This window comes from Saccostrea cucullata, unplaced genomic scaffold, assembly GCF_032062105.1.
Source record: "Saccostrea cucullata isolate Sc308-1 unplaced genomic scaffold, CSIRO_AGI_Scuc_v1 ctg2327, whole genome shotgun sequence".
In the NCBI taxonomy this organism is placed as follows: Eukaryota; Metazoa; Mollusca; class Bivalvia; order Ostreida; family Ostreidae; genus Saccostrea; species Saccostrea cuccullata.
Genome location: NW_026940706.1, coordinates 4,798 through 32,500, shown reverse-complemented (window position 1 = coordinate 32,500; position 27,703 = coordinate 4,798). Strand labels below are relative to the sequence as shown.

At 34.3% G+C, this 27,703-nt stretch overlaps 1 protein-coding gene and 1 long non-coding RNA gene across 2 annotated transcripts; one reads left to right on the top strand and one right to left on the bottom strand.

Moving 5' to 3' along the window:
* Nucleotides 1-1,894: 1,894 nt before the first annotated feature.
* On the bottom strand, nucleotides 1,895-3,984 carry LOC134256026 (uncharacterized). Its single transcript, XR_009989650.1, has 4 exons — nucleotides 3,950-3,984; nucleotides 3,206-3,303; nucleotides 2,745-2,821; nucleotides 1,895-2,415 (listed from the first exon to the last, which is right to left on the bottom strand). It is a non-coding gene; the product is annotated as an uncharacterized LOC134256026 (long non-coding RNA).
* A 446-nt stretch (nucleotides 3,985-4,430) lies between these two features.
* LOC134256024 (structural maintenance of chromosomes flexible hinge domain-containing protein 1-like) lies at nucleotides 4,431-27,703 on the top strand. The gene is made up of 49 exons (XM_062738619.1): nucleotides 4,431-4,607; nucleotides 4,967-5,045; nucleotides 5,264-5,422; nucleotides 5,565-5,647; nucleotides 5,861-5,997; nucleotides 6,149-6,281; nucleotides 6,572-6,691; nucleotides 6,849-7,012; nucleotides 7,217-7,316; nucleotides 7,675-7,885; nucleotides 8,380-8,428; nucleotides 8,683-8,742; nucleotides 8,926-9,049; nucleotides 9,532-9,726; nucleotides 9,939-10,029; nucleotides 10,833-10,962; nucleotides 11,068-11,150; nucleotides 13,350-13,466; nucleotides 13,595-13,672; nucleotides 13,821-13,940; nucleotides 14,179-14,323; nucleotides 14,924-15,023; nucleotides 15,172-15,244; nucleotides 15,412-15,548; nucleotides 15,944-16,078; nucleotides 16,212-16,371; nucleotides 16,592-16,659; nucleotides 16,937-17,082; nucleotides 17,344-17,473; nucleotides 17,634-17,714; nucleotides 18,010-18,165; nucleotides 18,348-18,473; nucleotides 18,643-18,722; nucleotides 19,207-19,367; nucleotides 19,784-19,902; nucleotides 20,069-20,209; nucleotides 20,343-20,474; nucleotides 20,669-20,818; nucleotides 21,025-21,157; nucleotides 21,584-21,703; nucleotides 23,679-23,764; nucleotides 23,855-23,974; nucleotides 24,709-24,810; nucleotides 24,917-25,005; nucleotides 25,407-25,513; nucleotides 25,639-25,709; nucleotides 25,948-26,119; nucleotides 26,421-26,579; nucleotides 26,967-27,703. The coding sequence occupies exons 1-49, from the start codon at nucleotides 4,449-4,451 to the stop codon at nucleotides 27,191-27,193; spliced, it is 6,018 nt and encodes a 2,005-aa protein (XP_062594603.1). The 5' UTR covers nucleotides 4,431-4,448; the 3' UTR covers nucleotides 27,194-27,703.

Below are 27,703 nucleotides of genomic sequence, written 5' to 3'. Positions count from 1 at the left end.
ATAACGCAAACAGTAACACCAATTTGTGTTTTAATTTTAGCAGTAAGGTACTGAAAAATGAATTCATCATGACGACATAATGGATCTGAATCATGCTCTGACTTACGTCACCGTTTTATGACGTTTTCAATTGTGACGTCACAATTGCTTAATATTACTGTATAGTCAGAAGCTTACCATCATGTTTTGTTGTTTATTTAAGCGACAAAGTAACATGAACGTCCAATTCGACCCAGCTGCTGTAAAAAGTAGTTCCACTGAGGAACACACAAGCGCAAGTAGCTGTACCCCATCAAATCCAGAACAAGCCACAAACATACCACCAGCTAAAACTAAAAGTAATGGATTGTTTTCAAGGGTAAGAGAGAGGTTTAGGAAGATCAGGAGAGTGAAAAAAAACAAGGTATTACCGCTTGCCACTCCAGAAAACGTCATCATCCCTCCAGTACCTGGATTTAGGCAAGATTTTTTTCTTGCTTCCATGTTTCAGGAAATGGAAGATTCTTCTTCAGCTTCAAGTCTCGATACATCGTCAAACATGTCAGGGATAGAGTCATTCTCTGATATGTCGACAGTTTCCAGTGCTACCGACGACTCCTGTCTACCAGAATTGCACAGCAGCACTCTGATTGCATTTTATGATCGTTAGAAAAAAAGGTAACAGTTTTTTTTTCTGTCTTCATTTATCAGTATTTAAAAGCATTGTATATCTTATAAGTGTCTTAATGGTTTTTTACTCATTTAATATTTAACTTTTTTGTAAAGAATTGTTTGATTCCCCCAACTCCAACATCTTTCAGTGCTATTTTTTTTTGCAAATCTAGAATAATTACATTTCACAAAAAGTGTGAGGATGTCAACTCCTATAGTTCTCTGATGTCTGACTGGATTTCTCTCACTCACTCTATATATTTAAATTATGGATAGACAAAATAAGAACCGAGTGAAATTTTGTTTGTTTGAAGCTGTGCATGCCTTTTCTTCTCAGAGAGTTTTTGTGTCCAAAATATACATCCAAATTTTATGAATGATTATCAAGTTGACTAGGGAGGATATGACCTTTGCCCGAACACGAAAATCCTATTTCGTGTGTGTGTGTGTGGGGGGGGGGGGGGTCTTTATCATTTTTTCCACGGAGGGTGTGTATGACTGAATATATAATAGTTTACAATAAATTTGCATGGATCTTTTTTTGTTTGACAAAAATTTTCATTTCTTCCGGGAGATTTCACAGGAGGCGATGGATTTCTCACATCACTCTAATCCTGGCTATGTTTTAATCATCCAATCTTAAGTTAAGCAGCTGTTAAGAATTTGTGAAATTATAGTCTTCTTTATATTAAGATTACAATGTAACTATAATTAAATAATTAGTTGAAACTTTGACTCATGACTGTACAATTTTATCTTTCTTCTGCGAATAAAAACAAAAAATAGGTATCCAAAGTATCGATCAGGATACTACTTAAAAAAATAATTGAAGAAAATAATTTTCCCATCCTTTCAAGCCAACAATTGGCTAGCAACTTCCTCCAGAATTGGAGAGGATAATACATTTAGGCCATGGTTTGTGATAATGGAACTTTTCTAAATCTACTACTGAACACCTTTATTCTAAATTATGAATTTCTATGCCAAAATAAGGTCCAATTCAAATAAAGACTGAATGAATCCAAAATATACGAAAAAATATTGATGAAACATATCCTACACAGAATAAGCCCCTTGCGCATTTATGGCTGGATTCCAAGTAAGGTAGAAACTTGTTTCCTTGACTGAATAATACTGGAGTTATTCGGTCACAAACAATGTCTTCCATAGTGACATTCAGAGCATGAAAATCTTGTGGGCTATAAATGAAAACTCAATGCTAAAGAGTATTTGCATTTTATAAAAAAAAAACATTTGTACATGTATACATAAAATTTGTGTAGTATCTTTGGTGTCACATTATCTTAACTGTAGGCTTAAAGTTGAACTTTACAAGAGAAACTACACATAATAACATTCAGGACATTACAAGGAACAACTCATTACATGGAATATGAATGTAATTTACACGTATTTCAAGTTCTCTGTTTACATAATGATATATCACAACACATACAATAAAATAAAAATGTTCAAAAAAAAAAAGACACACCTTGAATATCTATGCATTTCAGAAAGCTAACATGTTGATACAAATTTGAACAGCAAAACCTTCCAGAGAGAGGGATGACCTCTGACCTTTTTCCCTCAACCTTCATCAATGCTGCTATTAAATATGTAACAACATGGGAACTTTCAAGTAAATGTCAATGCTGATGTTTTCATAACAGAATAACTCTACAGAATGGTACAACCAGCTGACTCGCCCGACTCTATGATGGAGGGGTTCTGTCCCTTTTGTACCTCCCTGATGCAGGCAATAACCTGAAAATCATACAAAAGACTTATATGGCATGTTTATCTAGAATGTTGTTAATACATTTAACATGTACAGGTATGATGGGAGTAAAAAGGAGGGAAAAAAAAGATATATCATTTTCCCATAAAATTTTCCAATGACTAAGTTTCATCACCTGCTTCTATCTGAGTGAAGAAAACTTGAAGTAAGGAGGGGAAAGAGAAATCGGAGCATAAATTTAATTTCTGACTTTTAACTTAAAAGGGAATGTAAATTGGAAAAATTGCCTGATGATACATGTACCTTAACTAAAGGACATGGTCATATATATAATTCGAATTTAATTGAAACTTACATCACTTGCAACTGGGAATGCATTCAGCTTCAGTTTAGAAAACACAAGTGTATCCCCAACAGTGACTTCAAAGGAAGCTGAAAATTAACAGAAATTTAGGAGTCAGAGTCATGTGTGGAAAGTAAATTATTAAATTATAGCTGAGGATACAGTTAAAACTTTTCATAAAGCAGTCATCTGGACATTGAATTTTACTCTCTTATAACCAAGTTTCTTTATATCTATGCATTAAAGACCACATGAAAAATTTGCCTACTACAAGATTTGCAGAAAACTCTTTAAAACTGATACACTTGTATCTCCTCAGAGTTCTTCATGTTTTACTGGTACTAAAGTTTAAAATTACAGAAAATCAAATATCAAAATCTGACATGATGCCACTGTACATATTTTTGGCTATTGCTATCAACAAGATTAATTAATTAAATCCAACACCTGAGAGGTGCAGCTGGTCTACTTACTTCTTCTTCCTACAGTCCCCGTGACCTCAGCCTCCGGAACCTCAGCCAGAATCTGTTGACGAAGTTCCTGGAAGCGAGGTCCGTAACCTCACCCACCACTGAAACCAATGTATTAGAATTAACAAAATATTTCACTTGAATACTGTAATTGCAAAATCAAGGTAGAAAGTGGTTTTACAGAGAGAAAATAGGGATTCTTATAGATAAGATAAGGCCAATAATCAAGGTGCACTTCATCATCATTAGATTTTGATTTATGACTTCTTTAAGTTCTTAATCCCTATACACAGCAAGTGCACTGTCCTTGGAAGTGTCAATTTTATTATTATTTTTGTAGAGGGTTATACCTATTAATTGTATAAATTAATCCTGCAAATACTGTTTGCTTATTTTCAAGTTAAAGGGGAAAAACTCTGCTGATTTTTTTCAATTGATTTCTAAAAGTTAAAACTCTGCTACATACATGTACATGCATTTACTTTTTGTAGTAAATTTGGTTTCTGTTATTACTACATGTGTATTTTCCAATGTCTATAACATTTTAGAATTTGTTTTGTTTTCTATCACCTGATCATGACTACGCAGTTTTTATTTTAGGACATATCCAAAACAGACACCCGATTAACATAATGAACAAATCACTTTTGTCATAATAAGATATCAAAGATTACCAAAAAATTCACAAATTTCACCAATGTATACTTCAACTTAAAACTTTAATATAAAATAGGTGAAATTTCTTACCAATATTCCACATGCACTTTGACCGTCATCATTGAATTGTTTGCCCTTGCTTTTTATCCCAACCGCTAGGTTATCAGTGAAAACGGTATCTATGCAATTCAGTCAGAAATAAATTGAGTTCAAGAATAGGTGCACAATTATAAGAAGTTATTGATAAGATTATATGTGTATTGTCGTAATCAATTTTAAATTAGAAGTTTATTGATGTTTTTCATTTTTTTTTCTATTTAAAGGAGTTTCTTCCATTGAATATTCTAGATAAATATATAAAGATATTTTAAATTTGTAAAAATAAAAAGAAAAGAAAGAAAAAAGAAAAGAAATGTATAACTGTTATTTAGTTTTAAAAAGTTTAAAAACTATATCTGTACTTGACAGAATTTGTCACGGAAACTTTTATACATGTGGCCACAAAGGGGGAAAAACTTTGAATCGTTTATCAGAGAGGTGCGATTTCCCTCAGCACCGTTTCCTGCCAAATCCCGCGTTTAACTCAAACATGGCGACGAACAGACGAGGCAAGGAGGCAGAGACGCCTATGGAGGATGATGATGCATTTGTTTACGTGTTTGACAGAAGAGATAAAGATGCACCTGATGTTAAAATACCTACAGGAGGCTTATTTACCTTTGAAGATTTCAAAGAAAGGGTTAGAGAGGTGAGTTATGAAACGAAACATAGCAATGTTTACAAACAAAGCCTTGGTCATGTTGCTGATTACTATGCATATGGATTTGAATGCAATGTCTAGAAATAATGTAAAGAAATCATTGGATTTTGTAACTGAGCAAAGTATTCGTCAAGTCAATGGCAGGTAAAGTCACTTCACAGTTTGTCTAATGTAATAAATATGCATTGTATATAAATCGCCATCTGTAAGTGTAACCCCCCCCTTTTTTTGTAAAACAAAAGTTATTTAATAGCCTTTGAATGTGATAAAAAAAATTTCTATCAGTGCAATATTTAAACCACATTAATTGAATTATGTGATTAATGATTTTTATTTCCTATTTGTAGGCTTTGCAGATCAAGAAGAAAGATAACTTTGTTATTGCCACAACAAACAGAGAGGAAATTAAAGATGATGAAACTTGGGGTACATATAATGCACAAACTAAATATATTTACAATAAAAAGTATTCTTACTAGGGAGGCTTACTTATTAATAAGTCTAATACCTTTTATACCCAAAAAACTAAATATATTTACTATAAAAAGCTTTTTTACTAAGGAGGCTTACTTATGTCTATTGCCTTGTATACCACTTACTGAATTTATGCAAGTATAATTAAAACTAATTTTTTTGTATCTCAGATGATATAGATAATGGAGACACTCTCTATGTCCTAAAGAAAATTAACCAAGAGCTGTGTGCCCCAGCAAATGAAAGAGTTAATTTTGTGCCACATTATGACACCATCGTGAAGGGAGGACTTTATGAATACTATGCATCAGAAGGACAGAATCCACTACGTAAGAATAAAGTAGATTTTAAAGGGCCTAATTAAAGATTAGCCTTGATTAAAAAAGAAAACAAACAGAATTCAAAATTCATATATAGATTGTAAAAGGTCTGATGTTTGTTAATAATCAATATTTTAAACTTTATCCACAGCATATGCCTTTGCTGAGTTGATTGATAATGCATTATCAGCAACCGCAGAAAATACTGGACCAAGAAACATTGACATTTTATTGGTGAGTGATTTGTAACTTTATGCAGATAAATAGTGGGGGAAAAATTCTGATGCAGTACTTTGACAAGAACTGGATTGAGATATAAAATTGAGTAGTTTGTCTCAAGGACATTTTTTATGAAGATGGATATCTTTTTACTGAACAATGGACTTCAGAATTTACAAAGTACAAGTCATTGCAAAGTGGGTAAAACTCTTTCTCATTGTTTTGCAGCATTTTGATGATGGGAAGCCATCAAATAATGCCATATTTATAATCGATAACGGAAAAGGGATGACACCAAGACAGCTGAACAACTGGGCTATTTATCGACTCTCTAAATTCAAACGCAAAGATAAAAGAGGGAAAGTGTAAGTAATTTTTCTGAATGACTTACAAACTGACACCAATCACCCGTAAATGTCAAAACAAATGTGCTCATGAATTTGAACCTTTTTACTGAAATCAAATTTTTTGCATTGTTTAAGTAAATAAGTGACTGATTATTAATGTGATTGAAAGGAGCTTTATTGAGGGGGAGGATGATGATGAGGAAGTAGAACAGAAACAGGCTCCCCTGTGTCTGAACAGTGACATCTCGTACTTTGGTGTGGGAGGAAAGCAGGCTGTTTTCTTCATAGGAAATTCCACAAGGGTAAGAATTCGATAACCTTCAGAATTAAAAAAAATTGTTTTATATTTTTTATTAAGCATGTGGTATAGAAGATTTTTATCATCCATTTCATTATTTTGGAAACAAATATACATACGGTGGAAATATTGAACTTGCGTTTAATTAAACTACATGTATTCAGAAACTACTCTATAGATCTGTAAGCCCTATGTATTCTTCTGCATATCTTTAGAAATTTTCAAATTGAATATATTAATTGTTTATCGCAAATGTGGCTTTACTTTTACTTGAAGTATTATTGTGACTCGTAGATGATGACAAAGGCTATGGATTCTCAAGATATTCATGAGCTGACAATGTCGAAGGAGGAGTTCAAACAGAAAGAGATCAACAAAGAGTCTGTGTACAGTGGCTTCATCAGGAATAGAAAGGTGAAGCATTTTACTGCTATGCAAGGATGTAAAGAAGTGTTATTTTATCAACTCTTTATCAATGATGAAATGTAATAGACACATTCATGAACTATGACAAATGAATTGTAATTTAGGGGTAGGAAATTTTAATGAACTTGATTTTATGGTGTTGAAGGTAGGGGACTCATCTCACATACCATCAGAAAATGAAATCCTGCAGAACATCATTAAAGAAGAAAAGAAAAAACAGAGTTTTACTGTTGTTGAAATAGGTGGTATCAACCCAAGTCATGTTTTGTATCTCAGACATCATATTGCTGACTGGACAAGACAACTTGCGTAAGCTATATTTAATTTATTCTATCTTTAAAAGGAATAAAAATGGCTTTAAAAAGAATTGAGAAACGTTTTAAACTTGAATAGGTATCTTAATAACATTTATTTTCATAAATTTTTTTAAACAATTATCATAGAAATACATGTGGCAGATTATATATGTTTTAATAGCCCTCTCATCGTAATAAATATCTGTTATCTTTACAGGCATATTTACCATTACTACATCCATGGTCCTGAGGGAAATCGTGATCTAGAGGATGACATGGACAGACCCAACACTCCCTTCAACATCATCAATATCAGGGTACAGTCTTCCTTACTTGTCAGATTTACACACTGCATTGTACTTTGAAAAATATAATCAAGGAGACTATGTATTTAAAGGTGTAATTCAAAGTTCATCTTTTCTGACTGTCCTTTGTACTTTTTTGAGGGACAGAATTGTTTGGTTAGGAAAGCTTTTTCATATGATTGTACCATAAAGTCAATAATTTTTATGGGCATTTCATGTTATAATTTTTTGAATTGTAAAATAAAATCCATAAAAGCAACTTTTTCCCCAACCACAAAATTGAGATTTAACAAATTTTTAAGTAAATGATTTTATAACAAACAACTGCATCCTTTTATACTCTATGATAATCAGGAAAATGGCTTTACAGGTAAAGCTGAATGTAAAAGGAAAGCCAGCAACAGAAATCAACTTGCGAGACATACACGATGACATGCAATCTCTGTACGTCAGAAACTCAGCCAGTCAGTTCTTCTTTAAGGCCACAACAGAGGGAGAGGGGGTCGTAGAGGGAATTATCCGCTATCATCCATTTCTGTATGACAGCGAAACATATCCGTCAGATGTGAACGATCCAAGAGGTACTCCCTTTAGAAATCAGAATTATAATTAGTGTTTTTTGTTTACCATCAGACCTTCGTGTAATTTTAAAATATATAATAATGGTGTGATTTTTTTTAATTGCTGTTTTATTTGTAAAACCTGCATAATTTATTGAATAAACCAATGGGATTGAAAACAAAATTTAACAACATAGTGGAAATTTGGAATTATATACTAGATTGCATGAAATCACAAAAACTGGTTTTGAAAAATCATAGTAGCAGGTTACTTTGGACAGATGGTGGTACTGTGTACAAGAAAATGCCTTGGGAGGGACTTAATGTTATGTTTGTCGCACATTATTATTTCTCATTAATCAAGCAGTGAAATACCTTGAAGTAATCATATATAGATTTCCTCCTCAGTAGATATATATCTCTGTTAAATAAACATGTACATTTGACCTGTATGTACATTTCCAATGGTTAATTGTAGTAAATGTAAATTTCATGAGTTTGATGAACATGACTAGAGAGAAGCAGGCTGCTGTCAGCAAAGCATGACCAGCAAGGGGGATTGGCGTGTGATATATTTGAATGCTATTGGAATGGTAGATCTTATGAATTCCATACACCAGTATAGAAATAAACATAAGCAAATATTAAGACACAAGTTGATGAGTGGGATGTGATTTATTTGTTAATTAGATTCAGTAATAATGGTAACAATTAGGTTTGTAAATATAAAAATATAGAAATTTTGTTTATCCTGATTTTAATTGTTAAGTGATTTTGTAACCTAGACTTATTTTCTTAATACTTTTGATGTACTGTAGATTTGATTGGTGTTCTGAACCAAAGAAGAGCCGGACCATTGCAGCAGAATGCTGGAATAGGTTTGTGGACTTGAAATTGTTTTTGTATTACATTGTTACTTGATCTTGAGCTTTTGAACTGACATGTTTGAAAGGTTGAAAGTATAAAGCTTAGCTTCATGTAACTGAGGGGGTAAAAGCGATGAATTGTGTCAAAACTATGAAGCTTTGTTTGTTTACCTGGATATAAATATTTTGTTTCAGAATATCAGGTGTGCTGTTCACAAATGACCATTTCCAGGTCAGCACCAATAAGCTGACCTTTCTTGACCTGGAGATGAGATTACGAGATAAAAGCTCTATATTCAGTAGAGTAGTAAATGGACAGGTAAGTACTGGACATCCATCTCTGTTATAGGAATTCATAATAAAGAGGTTGTTTTATTGTTTACCTCTTCTCTTTGTAGACTGTGATAGCTTAGTTTGGAATCCATTTTTCAAAACATTGTTGTATTTTAGCATTCTGTTTTTCAGTAAAACACAATTCCTTCCATCTACCTTTATTCTCAATTAACACTTCCAATAAAAAGAGGAAAGGATACATTTGTGAATGTAAAGCTAAGAATTTACATGTTTGTTTGAATTAAGTGCAATAAGTCTTTGAATACATACATGAAGAGGTACATTCTTATTTGAGACTATGCTTTTACACCTTAATTGTTAATTAAGTTTATCTAGTACACCTAAATCACTTTAAAATACGTAATATGTTTGTGCAGGTATTTTAAATGCTAAGAGATGGAAGATTTAGCTGAATATTCATTTTATAACTAAATATTAAAAAAAAAAGCATTTACTTTTTTTATGTAGGAAAAGCGTACATCAATTGAGAGGGAGTTCTTAAACTGGTTAAAAGACTGTCATGAACAGTACGACAAACAGATCCACTTTACTGGGTATGCAGGTCAAGTGGTGAGAACAGACCTTCCCAAGCAGAGGCAAACCCCATGGAGCCGGTATAAAAGTGTGGTGTGGGACAACAAGACATTCAAAGTGGGGCAGATGGTTAGTCTTTCTGAATCAGAAAATTACCAATGATTGTTAAGATTTAAGGATGCTGATGATGGTAATCTAATGGAAGAAAAATAATGCATTGCAGATCAACACACTTTTTGATAAAAAGTTTGTAAATTTGAATTTACTGTTGTAACTAAGTCTGAAATATTGTTTGTACTTATGCTACAATTCTAGTATGTTGAAATTATTGTTCTGCACAGGTGAAGATACTGAGAACTACCCCTGTACTGCTGGGCACCATTAAGAATTTCTATCTCTATGGAGAGCATGAAGAGGACACTTTTGCTACAGGTGAGCAGCTTATCTACAGAAAGTCAAGTGGAGTATGGTAATGCATATGGTGAAGTATATGTGTCAACCTTTCCACACTAGAATTTAACAGTTTTGCCACTGGTGAAGTATTCGAAGAAGGGAGGGCATATTTGCTGCTGTCTGTCCGGTAGGTATGTCTGTCCGTCAGTCCACATTTTCTTCGCAACCGTTGCACATACTGAAATGAAATTTGATATATCAGATAAATATCTAGGTCAAGTTCAGTTTTGGGTACAATCACACCATTTTTGACAGAATTATCCCCCTTGGTTCCAATTATTTGCAGTTTCCGTTTTTGAAATTTAGTATACAGATTTTTCAGTGTGTCAGAGTTATGCCCCTTGGATTCCAATTACTTGCAGTTTCCGTTCATTTTCTTCAATTAGGTTGCACATACTGAAATGAAATTTAGTATACAGAATAATCAGATAAATATCTAGGCCAAGTTATGTTTTGGGTATGGTTGCACCATTTTTGACAGACTTGGAAAAATTCTAATTTGGGGGGAGGGGGGCATAATTTTTACAAACATATCTTGTTGTTTGGTGTGTCAAAGGATGAAATGTGTAATAGCTTGGAATTGACTAGGAAATATTTTCTGTTACTGTTGATATTTGTTTGGCTCTTATGGCACTTTTCAGAATAAAGTTTGTCTTGAAAACTATGGAGGATATGTTAGCAATGACATGAACATTGCATATATAGCATCTTGCATACTTTTGATAATTGGATCCTCTGGAGGCAGGAACCTCAAGCTTTATGTTTGAATTCTGTTTATACAGGTGGTGAGATTGAGATCCAGCAGGAGCCACAGTCTCTGTATAATGAGGTCAGGGTGGTGCCACTGTCTAGACTGGACAGACTGTGTGGTCCCGCCTCCGTCAAACGATACTTAGAGGAGGAGGAGTCCAAGTAAGGAAGACTAGATTATGGCTTATCACAAGAGCTTAAAATGTCTCACATGTTTTTGATAGACTAGAAGGTTATTGTGACATTGTATTTATATTATAATATTAGATTGCCTGAATCATTGATTGTTACCTGGCCTGAAGGTGATATCGTCAAACCAAATGAAAAAAGACCAGCAGGAAAAACCATTGGTATGTTATCTAGACACCATAAGAGTAACACTATCATGGTTAGTATATTTACTTGTAAGTTTTCAAGTGAGAAATCACTGTTTATGTATTGGAATTACAAGTGATAAGTATCACCATAAGATTTCCTTGCATTTATTACATGTACAAAGAAAACAACATTTTCTGTGAGGTGAAATTTCTAATGATAACCAAAGTATACTTATATGAGATTTACCTGAGATCTTAAACAATGAGATTTTATTTGAAATATTGGACATGTAAGTTTCATCCATAGTCAAGATGCATGCATATGTGCCAATGAATGATCTACCTTTTAATCTTCTGAGCCAAAGGCTCAAAGAGCTAATGCTATGGCCATTTGTGTGGTGTGCGGTGTATTAACTTTTTAGAAATGGGCCATTTTGGCCAATCAATGTCAAATTTTTCACAGGGTATCCTTGGCCCAAGGGCTACCCTTTATATTAAAATAAGGGTTGCCATAAACAATAATCAGGAAAACAAAACCAAAAGTACTGGTTGCTAAAAAATCTTCTCCAGAACCACCAGGCAGATTTTCACCAAAATTACATACAAGGATCAGGATATGTTGAAGACTAAAAATTGTTCAAGGCATGCCCTTGGGCAAAGGGCGTGGTCCAAGGTCACTTCAAAGTTGACCTAAATTTACAAATAATAAAAAGTTTATATTTTGCTTACTATTAGGACTAGGATCATCAAATCTTGTAAGTTGATGCATCTCAAACTTCACATTATGTTAACAAAAGTAGGTCACGGTGACCTACTTTTTAAATTTTGTGGGCATTTGTTTTCAAATTGATTTGAAGGCATAAGGCCTATGATCATCAAACTTTGTCAGTTGATGCATCTTGGGTCCTTGAACAATGTCAGCTTAAAAGTAGGTCACTGTGACCTACTTTTTGTTTATGACTAATCAAAACATTTAATCCAATTATTTCAACACTGAGAGGTTTAGAATCATCAAATCTTGTTAATTGATGCATCTTGGGACCTTAAAACTTTCTAAAAAAGCAGGTCACCGTGACCTAATTTTTGAATTTTGCAGGCATTTGTTTTCGATTTGTTTGAAAGGCATATTTTGATTACCTTCAGACCTAGGATCATCAAACTTGGTCAGCAGATGCATCTTTGGACTCTGAAAAATGTCGACCAAAATGTAGGTCACTGTGACCTACTTTCAATATTTTATGGCTATATTTTAGTATCTTAGGTATTTATTGGGTTAGAATCATCAAACTTTGTGTGTTGATGCATCTTGGGTTTTCGGAGAGTTAAGACCAAAATTTTGGTCACGGTGACCTACTTTTGACATTTTATGGCTTTATTTAAGTGATTATGGTACTTATTGGCTTAGAATCATCAAACTTTGTGAGTTGATGTGTCTTGGGTTTTCGGAGAGTGATGACCAAAAAGTAGGTCACAGTGACCTACTTTTGACATTTTATGGCTTTATTTAAGTATCTACGGTACTTATTGGCTTAGAATCATCAAATTTTGTAATTTGATGCATCTTGGGTTTTCGGAGAATGATGTCAAAAAAGTAGGTCACTGTAACCTACTTTCGACATTTTATGGCTGTATTTAAGTATCTATGGTACTAACTTGTTTAGAATCACTAAACTTTGTTTGTTGATGCATCTTTGGTTTTTACAGAATGTCGATCAAAAAGTAGGTCATGGTGACCTTCTTTTGAATATCTCAGGTACTTTTTGGCTTAGAATCATCAAACTTTGTCAGTTGATGTATTTTGGGTTTTCAAAGAATGTAGACATAAAAGTAGGTCACAGTGACCTACTTTTAAATATCTCAAATACTTATTTGCTTAGAATCTTCAATCTTTGTTTATTAATGCATCTTGAGTCCTCAGAAAACTTCAATCTTAATATAGGTCACTGTGATGTACTTATGGTTTTTTATAGCTTTATTACTAAAAATATTTTTAGTCATTATTGGCTAAGAATCATCAAACTTTGTCAGTTGATGCAACTTGGGTCTTAGGATACTTAAGGTTAGAGGCTTCAAATAGAAGTGATAGATTGTACAATTTATCAGAAGAGCGATTCAAGGCCCTTGGGTCTCTTGTTATTTTGATGTTTGAGGTTTAGTCAGTTTCCCCTATAATCCTAGAAAATGAGATTATATGAGAGAAAAGGGATTTTATGAATTGTACTGATTTTATAGGTGCCATAAAAATAGAAATCGAAAACAGAAAAGGAGAAAAAATACAAAAACTGCCAGGAACCACTGCTCATGCTTCCCAGAAGAAGCTGCTCGTGGAATTAAAAGTTGTATGGCATAGTAAGTCAAGATTCCACTTCTAGTTATACAGAAAACGGAGGATTTTTATTTGTAAAATTAAAATGATTTTTATTGAAATTACATGTATTGTACCAACTTTAAATGTACAAGACTGTATTGGTTGCTAGGTCCCAATGGAGATCAAACCATTGTATCACACATCAGTCAGCATGGCAAGACGTGGCCCTACTGGTTCAGGAAAATGGGTAAAATTTGATCATAAAAAAGTAAATCATATCAAAAAGAGATGTAAATTAACACTGTAAAGAAATTATTGATTTAAAGTTGTTTAAATCCTAGAAAGATGTAGATATAAATGCTTAGACTAAACTGTTTTTTTTTTTGTATTTTTAGAGAACATCCACAACTTGGGTCCCCACACTCTGCAGCTACAGGTTGTGTTAAATGAGAGTGGATCTACCATTTATGCAGGGAAGAGTCTCCCCTCTCATCACATCAAATTCACAGTCACTGGTATGGAAAATAAACAGATTCAAAGCACTCTTAAATTCTTTATTCCACTCTTATACATGTAAATCTTCTCAAAAGGGAGAAATATTGGAAACCTTATTTTCTTAATCAGAATTCTTTCGTAATAGCTTTGTATAAAGTAAATTAACATGTTAGAGAAAGCTGAGTGGATTATTTGTATTATTTTAATGAAATCGCCTGTAGCATATCTTTGTTTTAACACATGGATTCTGTTAAATAGAGGGAGAGCCAGAAAAGTTTACCATGGGGATGTTGGAGGGTCCCTTCAGAATTGGACAGCCATTCCAGATACCACTTGTGTTCCGAGATGCATTCAACAACATCACCAAACCACTCCAGTCATCTACACCAACCATTCAGGCCAGGTGTGTCTACATGTTCCTTGTATTCTAGTATTCTAAATTTGAAACTTGAGATATTGTTGTATGGGGAAGACTGTGTAAGCTTAAGCTACATGTTATTGAAATTCTGGTTCTCAGGCCAGCGCACATCCATTTTTACGTAGCCGCATTACTTATTTTATTGTATTTTTGATAAAATAAAAAGTTGGTATTGCGGAGACTAATCCGGAAAAAAGTTCAGTTCTCACTTTTTTGTAGTTTAGTACTTAAATATCACTTCAGGTAGCATTTGCGAAGAGCTTTGGCTACTTTGACAGTCTTCGTTTAAGAATACATTAGAAGACATTGCCTATGTGTTCAAATGTTGATAAGCGATGGAGAATGCAAACCTTTTGATCAGACGTGGAAGGTGTATCTGTGAACAAAGAATTTTTATCATTATTTTAAAGAAAATTAAGAAATTAAAGTAAAAAAAAAATACCTCTCTCATCTACTTTATTGCCAATAAAATGATAAATAAAATGCCTCCTGCCTGCATCTGTTTTGGAGAAAATTGGCCTGAGAACCAGAGAATTAAATTTATATAGCCTAAGTTATTGTATGTGTTTATGTGTACATTTTCAGGGATCTTGACATTTCTTATGAGAAAACTGTAGTTAAAGGAAGCAGCCTGATCTTGTCAGGAATTGTAGCAAAAGGTGTCATCAGTGAGAAACACACAGGGGTAAGGGGCATGAGGCACCAGAATGCATTTCTCTATTAGAGAAAAAAAAATTAAAAAATCATGATATAGACTTTCACATCACAGGATATGTTTTTTTATGTTTAACAGTTTGTACATCTGTTTCATTCAATTTCTATGTAAATTTCAGAGCTATGGAGTTACTATTACAGTCCCAGGACTAAGAGAAGATGCACAAGCTCTGAAAATCAGAATGTTGCCAGGTGTGTGTTCTAATTTTTACACACGCTATGTTAAGAAATGTGCTTTATTTCAGTAAAGCTTTGATAGGACAAGTGGTTATCCTCATAAAAGTCACAGAAATACATGTATTTACCGAGTGTACATGTTTAGAAGTGCTCATAATTTATGTTGTGCTTGTTTTCATTAGGACCGCCCAAGGTTTTGAATGTGAAACCAGAGGAGAAAATCACTATAGAGAATGGTACAGCCCCGGTGTTCAGGGTGGAAGTGTTGGACTTGTCTGGCAATATTACCACAGACAAAAATCTCACAGTTACCTGTAAGGTAAATATCGCAATGATTGTGTTTAAGGTGTTTAAAAAATTTCACTGTCAGTGGTAGGTTAAATTAAGATATAAAACAGATGTGAATATCTGCAGATAAAAGTACACTGGACAAGTATATACATACGAAGCTCAACATGTATGTTACTAAACTCTTTGATAGGCACACTGTAATCTTCCATTTTCAAAAATTTAACTTCAAACAAGTTCTTTTTAAGATACTTTGAGCATTTCTTTGTAATCCTCGCTGTTAATAGTAAAAGCAGAGAAGCTATTTAAATTGTCACAAAGAAGTCTTGTGAACATTTTTGTCAGTTTTTCTTTTAAGATAAGTTTGCATAAATATTTAAAACAATGATAAAAGTCAGACTATATTGAGTAAATTTTCTGTTACAGTTTACTGGTACTCCTACTTCCCCCACCTACTCCCTGGACTGCTCTGCTGCGGGGTGTGGGAACATCACAGGGGAACCCATTCTCCTCAAAAAGGTCAAAGACAAGCAGGAGCTAACAGCAAAGTTTGAAGTTACTGTAAGTAACAGGAAGTATTTTGTAGTGACATTTATATGTCAGCTGCATGTATAAAATAAATTTTGTATTGATGTGTACATGTATTGCTTTCAAAAAGATAAAAATTTACAAAATAAGACCTGTATTTTTTCAGAATAAGAAGGACATACCTGCTGTTGAGCGATCAGTACTTGTCACTCCCAGTAACTCAATATCCCACATCGAGATTAAACAGGAAGAGAACAAGAAAAAGAGGATGCTGAAACAAGGAGAGAGCATCATGGGAATAGCAGGGGAATCCATCACAGGATTGAGTGAGCCAACTCTTAAATTCAATACATTCAAGAAAATTGCTCTTCCAATAAGAAAGCTCTTGCATTGATAGTGTTTATACATTCAATGTGTTTCATTAGTGCTCATTACTTCTGAATGCCACAAAATCAGATTTTGTGATAAATTGTTGCATTATTCACATCATTTTCCCCCCACTGTAATCATTACTTCTGGAATCAAACATTATACCAATCTTTGCAGCTTTCGTGTTATATGATGAGGCTGGCAGGACTGTCACTGTAGATGACAAAATTCTCCCCAAGATTAAGGTAGGAAAAATCCTGAATTCAAAGAGGTAACTGTCTGATTGTTATTATTTCCAGATTTGATAGTTTTTTTTCTACATAGAAAAGTATTTTTCAATCTGAAGTCTGGATACTGAAGGGTCTTTGTACAAGTGTAAAAGTTTGACAAAAGTTTGATGATGCATTGAAAATATTAAGTTTGTGTCATTTAGATGGGAATAGTGAAAAGATTGGGGGATGAAAAGGTATGGACACATTACTATTGAAACTAATAGTTTACATATCTTCTTTCCATTTTAAGATAAACTGGACACCCAAATTAAACCAGGAGATGATCATGTCTGGGAATCTGCCCCCAATCAAAGTCCCGTCCTCTGTCACAGATTTGAAATATTGCCAGGTGGCCATTCATGACAAATCTAATGTAGAGTTCAGCTTCACCGTCAAGTAAGAATCGATGTTTACTTCAGTATCAGGTCATGATAACATATTTTGGAGTTGTGTAACTTTAGAAGTACAGGACTGGCAACAAAATTATGTGGAAAAGAATGAGCTTGTTTTATGATTTGATGTTCGTGTCCTAGTGATTATAAAGTAAAAGACTATTTGAAATACAGAAATATGCAGTTTTTCACATGTATAATGTACATGTATATGTAGATTGAAGATGAAAAAAGTGACCTACATGCATGATAACATGTATTTCAGTGCTCTGCCTGCCGAGCCAAACCAGATCAAATGTAAATGTCAGGGACCCGCTGCAGTACAAATAGGGGAGATGTTGAAACATGAAATACAGATCACCGTCAAGGACAAGTTTGGAAATGAAATTACAGATGTAAGCACATGGGTAGTTTAAAGAATTTCAAAGCTTTACAACTGAAATTTATGTGTATTGTAATTTTGTAGGATCAGATCTTTGATTTTTTGGTAGATCATTTAATGACAATCAATTGCATGTAGCATTTCATCTTACTGTACGTATATCACTTTTTTAGCTTCCAAAGAACTCTGCACATGAATTCCAAGTGACAGGGGATGGCTTACAAGAACAGTTAGTCAAAGTGACTTCTAATAAGGTAACAAGTGATAAAATTCTGAACTTCTGTTTTACTCTTTAAAATTGCAAATGAAAAGAATATTAACAAGATTTCAAAGTGTTTAAATGCCATAAAATTAGAAATTGGTATTCTACTTCACCAAAACTTTTGTACTTTAAAAAAAACAGCTTCATGCATATTTATTTGATAAAGAAGGGGATATTTGATGATATGATGAGGACTGGGATGGAATATGAAGGTTATTTGGAGTTTAGAGATAAAATTGTTCAGTCAGAATTTTGCTCTGTTGTAAACTTGTAATCCTTCTTTACAGAATGGGTTTGCGATCAACAATGTACAGTTTGAGGGAGGGAAGATAGGCACGAAGGACCTGAAGGTGACCTGGCGGGATCTGAGGGACTTTGTCAGGATTGAGATGGTAGCTGGTCCCCCTGAGGCACTTAGTCTGCCCGGCTGGGACTGTGAGGAGGTAGATTATCTGTATTTATGAAATGATATTGACAAACATTTGACAAAATCATTTTCAAGATTTTAAAGACAATTTATAAAGATGTTCACATCAGTTAAAGAACAGTGGAAATGAATGGTAATGTAATCCTATAAATTGGTCCTCTCATCCCTACGTTATAAATATAAAATTTTGTATTACAGACCCTGACAGTACTGAATGAGAGTAAACTCCCTAGATCTATAGTGGTACAGCTTTGTGATCAGTTTGGAAACCCCTCGAAATTGGCCGACGTCAGAGTACAACTAACTAAAGAGGGTAAAATAAAGGTAACAAGAATAATTATGCTCAATTATTATGTATCACATGGATAAAAAACAAAATTTCATCCACCACCTGTATAGAGGAAGACTATATTACAAGTACTAGTTTTTGTTTTAATTCTTGATGCACTTGAAACATTTCAATTGTTCTACATAAAACCATCACTACTTTTAGCTGTATCCCCCACCAACTCCTCTGAAGACCAATGCACAGGGACAAGTGGACTTTGGGGTATTGACTGTATCAGGACCAAGGTACATATACATGTTGTTACAGTAGAACTCTTTTAATTCGAACACGGATATAGCGAATTCATGGATATAGCGAAGTCATCTTGGATCCCCATCTATATAGATTTAATGAATTTGTTATATGGATATAATGAATTACGGATATAGTGAAGTAATTTCTTAGGTCCCAGTGACTTCGTCATAACCAAGTTTTGCTGTAGTTATTACAGCTGAAGTTTGAGAAATATTGCAGTTACATAATTACATGTGGTATTAAGAGAATGGATAGCATATATATTAATTTTAAGTCTGATGATTAATAAAATAATGAAACTGTCCTAAGAAATTCTGAAATGATTGCTTGCAGCGTAAAAATGATAATTTTTTTTACATGTGAGGTTAATTGGTTCACTTTCTTAGAATTGTTTTATTTATATGCAACACATTGCGGAACACCTTTTCATGATTTTGATTTTGATTTTATGTTTTCTATTTTCCTCCCTTGTAGAGGCAACTATGAACTCCAGCCAAAAGCATTCCATGGCAAAGCAGATCCTATTCTTGGTCCTAAAATCTCCATTCAGCTTCAGCCGAATCTGATGAAGCCCACTTCTCTATCAGTAGAGTATGATAAGAAGGCAAACTTTGTGGTGGGAGAAAAACTACCAGGTGAGTGGCTTGTAAGCAGATTTAAAGAGACTGGGGGTGGCAGCCATTTTCAGACTATTTCGATCACCTTTAAAAGAAGAGCTCCATATAAATATATACAAAAATGATCAAATTTTAAAACTAAAATGAATGAATTTTTCTTTACCAAATGATAGTTGACAGCTTAAGATACCGTATCTAAAAAAAAATAAGTTAAATCTGGTGGTTAATTTGTGTTTAATTTGTTGACCCCCAAGCCTCCTTAACTCATTTTGTTTTTTTATTTACATTTTATATTAAACCAAACTCTTGTTGCACTTTTCAGTAGATTCTATACAGTCCACAGAAACTTACCAATTGTAGTCAACTTGTGTCTTTCGATACAAGGAACATCAAGATAAGTAACTTGATTCCATTGTGTTACGTCTCATTCACAGAGTTTACAGTTAAAGTCCTGACAGAGGATGATCAGCCCATGGCCAGTGCTAAAGTGTCCAGTCTGTCCCTCAAGCTGTGGAAGATGGACGCCAATGTAGCCAGTGGTCCGCCTTCACGGGTAAGTAAGATTGATAATCATAAGAAACAATTTTGTAAACAGACAGACTCAAGAAGAAAAATGAAGTTCACTTGAATAAAAGTGATTTGCAATAAGATGTCCTATGCTGGTAAGATTGTTGAATAAATTTCAGCTAAATTTGACCAGTTACAAAATCTTTTTACAGGCAGTATCCCATAGTCCTGAGGCAGTGAAGGGAAGCCCAGGTGTGTTTCTCTTTAAGGAGAGGAAAACCCCCGAGAGTGCTGCTGTACACCAGATCATGATCACATACTATGATGGCCAGTACGAGCTGTTCAGCAATGTGGTAAGTGGGGGATTTATATCATAGGATGGGGAAAGTTTAGTACAGTCTTCATGAAAACCTGAGACGAAGGGTTTCCCCAAAACAGATTAATCCCTGAATTATTTCTTTAATATGTTTCATTTCTTAATTTCAGATGACAGTTCACATCAAACCAGCCCCTCCCATGCAGTTATTACCAGTAGACAACCCGGGCACTCCCACAGTGTCTAACACCAAGGCAACCACGGCCAGATGTGTGGTCCGTCATCTTAGACTAGAACTCAGGGTAGGTCTACATGTACTTGTTTTATGAAGTGAATCTACTCTTTATGGGCTTTTTAAGCAATTTTGGTTTTCTGTTTATTTCAGTATCGAGTTATAAAGAGGAAATGTAAAATAATTTTGTGAAGACTAAACACATGTATGTAAGAGAACAGCAAAAATTATGCTTTGAATTCATTTTATCTTTGCTGGTTACAGGATCAGCATGGTAATGCATCTGGTACAGGATACAATGGGAAAGTGAAAATAGAGATTTGTGGACCAGAGGATGTGACAGAGATCCCATGCTTCGTTGGTGGCAGCAGAACTCTTGAAATACCCTTAAACAATGGAGCTTGTGCCCTCAATGTAAGAATGTCTCGTCAAGACTCAATGAGGAAAAAACATAGTATAGAAAAGCTAGATTCAATCAAAAAATTTTCCAGTCAAATTGATCAATTGAAAACACAGCAAATAAATTAACCAAATACATGTATTTTGAAGGTTTATTTTAACACTATGCTTCTGAATTTAAAGAGATATATATACTTGTACATTTTGGAATACTCTTGTAGAACCTGACTATACAGGAGAATGCCCCAGGCCAGGACGGACAGGAGTACCTGCTTCGCTGTAATGTCGTGTGTTCTCTGATTCCTAGGAATAAATCCATACCACCACTGGAGATACCTTTCCTCTTTTACAATGGTACTCACATTTTAAGTTGTAAAACCGATTTACTTCCTACCATTTAGATTTAATGAAGAAGGGGAAGAGGAAATGCTAAACTGCACAATTTGAATGTATATAATATACCAAATCTGAAGCTGGTTTCCTGCATTCATTGTCTCTCTACTTATACCTGTGAACCATCAATTCATCTCTGTTTGCAGATGTTAATACAAGAAATTGAATATTAAGTTCCTTGATTTACATACAGTAGCTTTTGTGCTAAAGTACTTTGCATGATTCATTAGCTAGAGGGAATAGCTTTTTTTTGTGATAAGAAAAATATTTAACATTAGAGTGACTGTGTTTGTGTGTACTTCAGAACTTTATTCTATTGTCTGTTTGAGCAAGCCACTTGCTTACTTGGATACATGTCCCTGTACTCCCTATTTACTGTACTTTTAGATGTGAAGAAGCAGAGTCAGATGTCCCAGCTGTCCAAACAGAGAGATAACCTTCAGAAAGTGATCAACACTTACCGCTCACTGTTCGACACAACAGAATTGCTTACCAAGGAGCTACAAAGTCAGTGTTATACACAGACTTCTCTGTAAATGTACCCCATTGATAGTAAATTTTGAAGATAGACACTTAGAGACAGAAATATGTTTTATTGCAATTATTGTTAACAAACTGTACTTAATTTTGCTCTAGTTGTATTTTAGCATTAATCAGACTGTTTCTTTTACACTTATAGAACAACTTACCAGCATTCAAAACCATATTCAAAATTATTGTTAACAAACTGTACTTAATTTTGCTCTAGTTGTATTTTAGCATTAATCAGACTGTTTCTTTTACACTTATAAAACAACTTACCAACATTCAAAACCATATTCAAAATCTGCTTTTTGTATGCTAATTTATGATTTCCCTTATTAGATGATAATGAAATTATTGCCAGATACATTTTTAGCTCACCTGAGTCGAAGGCTGAAGTGAGCTTTTCTGATCACATTTTGTCCGGCGTCCGTCTGTCCGTCTGTATGTCCGTCTGTCTGTCTGTACGTAAACTTTTCACATTTTCGACTTCTTCTCAAGATCCGCTGGTGGGGTAATTTCAACCAAACTTGCCACAAAGTATCCTTGGGTGAAGGGGATTCAAGTTTGTTCAAATAAAGGGCCATGCCCTTTTCCAAGGGGAGATAATTATGAATTAGAGAAAAATTAATGGCATTTTAAAAAAATCTTCTTCTCAAGAACCACTGGGCCAGGAAAGATGGAACTCATGTGGAATCATCCTCTTGTAGTGTAGATTCAAGTTTGTTCAAATCATGACCCCCGGGGCTAGGGTGGGGCCAAAATGGCCGTTTGTTTTGAAGTTTTACATAGGAATATATAGGAAAAATCTTTAAAAATCTTCTTCTCAAGAACCACTGGGCCAGGAAAGATGAAACTCAAGTGGAATCATCCTCAGGTAGTGTCGATTCAAGTTTGTTCAAATAATGACCCCTGGGGCTAGGGTGGGGCCAAAATGGCCGACCCAAGTTTTACATAGGAAAATGTAGGAAAAATCTTTAAAAATCTTTTTCTCAAGAACCACTGGGCCAGGAAAGATGAAACTCATGTGGAATCATCCTCAGGTAGTGTAGATTCAAGTTTGTACAAATCATGACCCCTGGGGCTAGGGTGGGGCCAAAATGGCCGACCCAATTTTTACATGGAATATTTAGGAAAAATCTTTAAAAATCTTCTTCTCAAGAACCACTGGGCCAGGAAAGATGAAACTCTTGTGGAATCATCCTCAGGTAGTGTAGATTCAAGTTTGTACAAATCATGACCCCCTGGGCTAGGGTGGGGCCAAAATGGCTGACCCAAATTTTACATAGGAATATATAGGAAAAATCTTTAAAAATCTTCTTCTCAAGAACCACTGGGCCAGGAAAGATGAAACTCATGTGGAATCATCCTCAGGTAGTGTCGATTCAAGTTTGTTCAAATCATGACCCCCGGGGCTAGGGTGGGGCCAAAATGGCCGACCCAAGTTTTACATACGATATATATTGGAAAAATCTTTAAAAATCTTTTTCTCAAGAACCACTGGGCCAGGAAAGATGAAACTCATGTGGAATCATACTCAGGTAGTGTAGATTCAAATTTGTTCAAATCATGACCCCCGGGGCTAGGATATGGCCAAAATGGCCGACCCAAGTTTTACATAGGGAGTTATAGGGAAACCTTTTAAAATCATCTTTTCAAGTAATTCAAAGCTATGATTAGTGATATTAATATGGAATCATCTTCAGGTAGTGTAGATTCTAGTTTGTTCAAATCATGAACCCCTGGGGGGTTAAAACAAGCCCCCCCCCCCCCCCCCCCAGTAAACTTTCAGTTCTGATCTGATATGTGCTTTTTCCTAGCCAATGTGCTCGGGTGAGCACTGTGGCCCCTGGGCCTCTTGTCATATGTATGACTGAGATATACTTGTTGTAGATAAGATTATAAAGAACTTTCAAGGATAAGTTTCTTTTGTTTAGTTTAATGAATAACTCTATTTCAGCATCTGTCAGAGAGGCAATTCAGGAGGAAAACAAAATCAGAGAAGAGCTTCAGAAACTGAAAGTCAATCTGAGTCAATCATTAACTGTACGTTAGATAGATTAAAATCAAAAGTTGATTTTACTTGGCAGAACTTTCAATCACCCAGTAAGTATGTTTCCTATCTTTTCTTTTTAGATGCCAAATATCGAAAAACAGATAGAGTCTAAAAAGTTAGAGAAGGAAAAGTACTTGCGAACAAACAGGCGAACCTGTGGACTACAACAGCTACCTGGAAATCCAGACATTGTAGGAAAGGTGAACAAAATAATACTCCTTTGTTTATATTGCATATTTGAAATGCATTTTTAAACTTCCAATTTGCATCTTAAAATTTGGCAAAATAAAATTTTATACAAATTTTTAATATGGTTATTATACCCCACGCAACAAGTTGATTCCTTTATTTGATATTCTTTATTTCCTTATTCCTTGGCAAGTTGATTCCTTTATTTTCCCGGGAATTTCTGCACTTTTCAACTTTAATTTTGGGCAATATCTTGAAAATAGAGATGAATAGTTTGTCAGCGCAACTCCTCATAAACCGATGCACACAATTTTGCCAAACTTCGCAGATATTAAGCATACAATGTGTAGATGTGCATATTGCCAGGAAATTCTGATTCCTTTATTTTTTCTGGAAATTTCCGCACTTTTACACTTAGATTCTTGACTGTTTCTTGAATATAGAGATGAATAGTTTGTCAGCGGAACTCCTCATAAACCGCTGCACACAATTTCGTCAAACTCTGCAGATATTACGGACACAATATGTAGATGTGCATATTACCAGGAAATTCTGATTCCTTTATTTTGTCCGAGAATTTCCGCACTTGTGATGTGTATGTGAGCTTGCTCACCTTTTCTTTCATTTAATTAGAATGTCATAAAAGAAGATAAAGCCCTTTTCTGTGATAATCAGACAAAACTGAAATTTTTTGGTTAAAATATAAAACTGCTTTTAATAAAAAATCATTTTACCATGTATTTAGATTGGACATTTGGCGGAGATAGAAGATCCTGATATAGCCAGAGTGTTGTCATGGCACATGTCATCTGACATAGACTGTGTGGTCACCAAGACAACCAAAATGGTAATCAAAATGACTTTTCAGTAATGCAGTATTTTGAAACATAGCTTTGATACACATGTATGTGTATTTTTTTGTATTTATTTACATGACACTCAAACTTTTCCAGGCCAAGGAGGTGTACAAGCAAACCAATGGAAAACAACAAGTCCTGCCTATTGACTCTATCTTCAAGAAAAGCTTACCAGACTGGAATAAGTAAGATTTTTTTTGTTCTGTATGGAGGAATCTCTATAAGATACATTGTCAGATAAACTAAGGATAATATTACATGCATTAGGTCATTAGTAAATTACTCTTCATTTAAATTGATGTGTTACCCATACAAGTTTCAATCAAACTACAATAAGAGCAAATTTGAGTAAAGGCAATTTAATTTCTTTAAGTAAATGGACAGGTATGTTCGTTAAAATATTCTTGTATTTAGATGGGTTTTTTGTTTTTTTGTTTTTTAATCATCTTCTTTTTAATCACACTGCTATATTTTCCAGACCTCTTCCTCACATTCGATACAGATCAGGTTTTGGTAACCCAGCTTATGCTTTTTTTTCCCTGTTTTTTAATCATCTTCTTTTTAATCACACTGCTATATTTTCCAGACCTCTTCCTCACATTCGATACAGATCAGGTTGGAAGCCTCCTGGTAACCCAGCTTATGCTAGAGGTTTTCTACAGTTCCCTGGTCATAAAGAGGAATGTCAAATAGGTATAATTATACATGTAGATTGTTCAACTATTTTATAAGTTAAAAATTTAATAGATGATCCATCTTACAATGTTGACTGGATTTTACATGTACATACATGTATTTAGATCTGATTTTTTTTTCAGTCTTTGGTATGTTATTGGGGGATACCCTAATTCTGGATGATCTGAATTCTGCCAATTCTTATCGACAGGAGGTAAATTTGTAAACTATAATTTGTAACTTTGTAACTTTGTTAAGATTTGTCATTGTTCAAGCATTTTGCAACGTTCACTTCTTATTTTAATAGTCTCCTTAAAATGAAATAAATCTCTCACTTTTCCTATTCAGTGTCCAAAAAAAAAAAAATTAAAAATGAAAAAAAAAGGAATTTTTATATACATGTATAATATGGCTTAAAAACTTTTTTTTTTTTTTTTTTTTTTTTCAAACAGATTGTGAAATTCACGCATTGTCCAACAATTCTTACCAGAGAAGGGGATCGAATAAGGAGCAATGGCAAGTTTGGAGGTTTGATGAATAAAGCGGTTCCTTTTGAGAAGCTGAAGGGGGCAGTGTTTGGAGAACCACTTCCTCGTCAGTACAAAGAGGCCGAGGCAGTTCTTGGTAAGCACAGAGACTGTAGTAAGGAAATACTCATGTTCATAGTACAATATATTTGTAATACTTGGGTTCTCTGAGGGGACAGGGTTTTTTTTTTATTACAGAAGAAGTTGGTTTCTTCTTATTTATAGCAATTTATTCATAGAACAAATGGTACATCAGACTGGAATTTTTAAATTTAAAAAGTTACTTTTAGTAAGAAATAAAGAACTCATTTACAGGCATGTAACATAGATCATTTATTTTTTATAAACCAACTCAGAAAAAAAATGTGAAAAAGAATTTTTATGAATTTCAAATTTAGAAACCCTCCAGAGACTGAAAGTGGCAATGCAAAAGACAGAGAAAGCCAAAGAAGAACTGAAAGAGCAGTCCAGCTACATAGAACTTCCCGAGATGAAGATCAAAAAGAAGGAATGCCAGGAGGCAGAGAAACAACTGAAGGAAATAGAACAGAAATTAGGTAAAGCTGAAATAGGACAGAAAATAGGTAAAGCTTGACTATTGTATAGTAAGTCTGAAAGCTGTTAACTGAGGGAAATACTGTACATGTAGCATAGAAATTAGGTAAAGCTTGGCTATCAATAGTAAAACTGAAAAAAGTATAACAGAAATTAGGTATATTTGGCTATGGAATACTAAGCCTGAAAGTTGTTAATTGAGGGCAGTAAAAATGAAATTGGGTAAAGTTTGGCCATTGAATAGTAAAGTCTGAAAGTTGTTAATTGAAGGAAATAGAACAGAAAATTAGGTAAAACTTAACTATTGTATAGTATTAAGCTTGTAGTCCATTATTTCACAGAATATTTTAATGAGGTCATCAGATTCATAGAATGTATTTTTCCTTCAGGTATGACATCCACACCCCCCAGATCTCGCACCCCACAAGTCACCCCACCTGTGTCTGAGGCTGCCACGCCCAGTAAACGGTCCCGCCTCACCAATCGTACCCCTGTCAACGGTACAGAGACCGCCCCCTCCCCTAGTCCCCAGTTCACCCCCACCAGACAGAGTAAAAGACTAGCCTCCATCACCCCAACATCTGAGGACAGTAGAAAGAAGCTACGAAGAACGTGAACATGGTATATACATGTATATTGGACAGTGTTCAGAAATCATGTTTGACAGTTGTAAAGGGCATTGATCCAAGACAGAGAAATTTACAAAATGGCAGCTGAAAATAATCATAGGAATGATTAACAATTTATTGCATTAATACAAATATGTTGAACTACTTTTGACTGTACTGTAGGAAAAGCACCAGTAACATGGTAGGGGGTTGTACATTGTAGCATTGGTATTTGGGATTGTAATTTGTTAATCATTTTAAACAGATTAGTGATGATATCAGAATAGAAGATGTATATGTATATCAAAATGGGGGTTCATCTTGAGACCTAGATGTATTTTTCAGTATTATTGTACAAAGATTGAGGTTTTAAATACTGCTGTAATGTTTATAATCTTGATATTCTGGGTTTTTTTTTCGAGTTGATAGACCTAAATTTCAATTTGCTTTCTTCCAGTTGAAATCAAATGGGTCTGAATCAAAATACTTTGCTTTTTAGGATGAACAAATAGATTTTT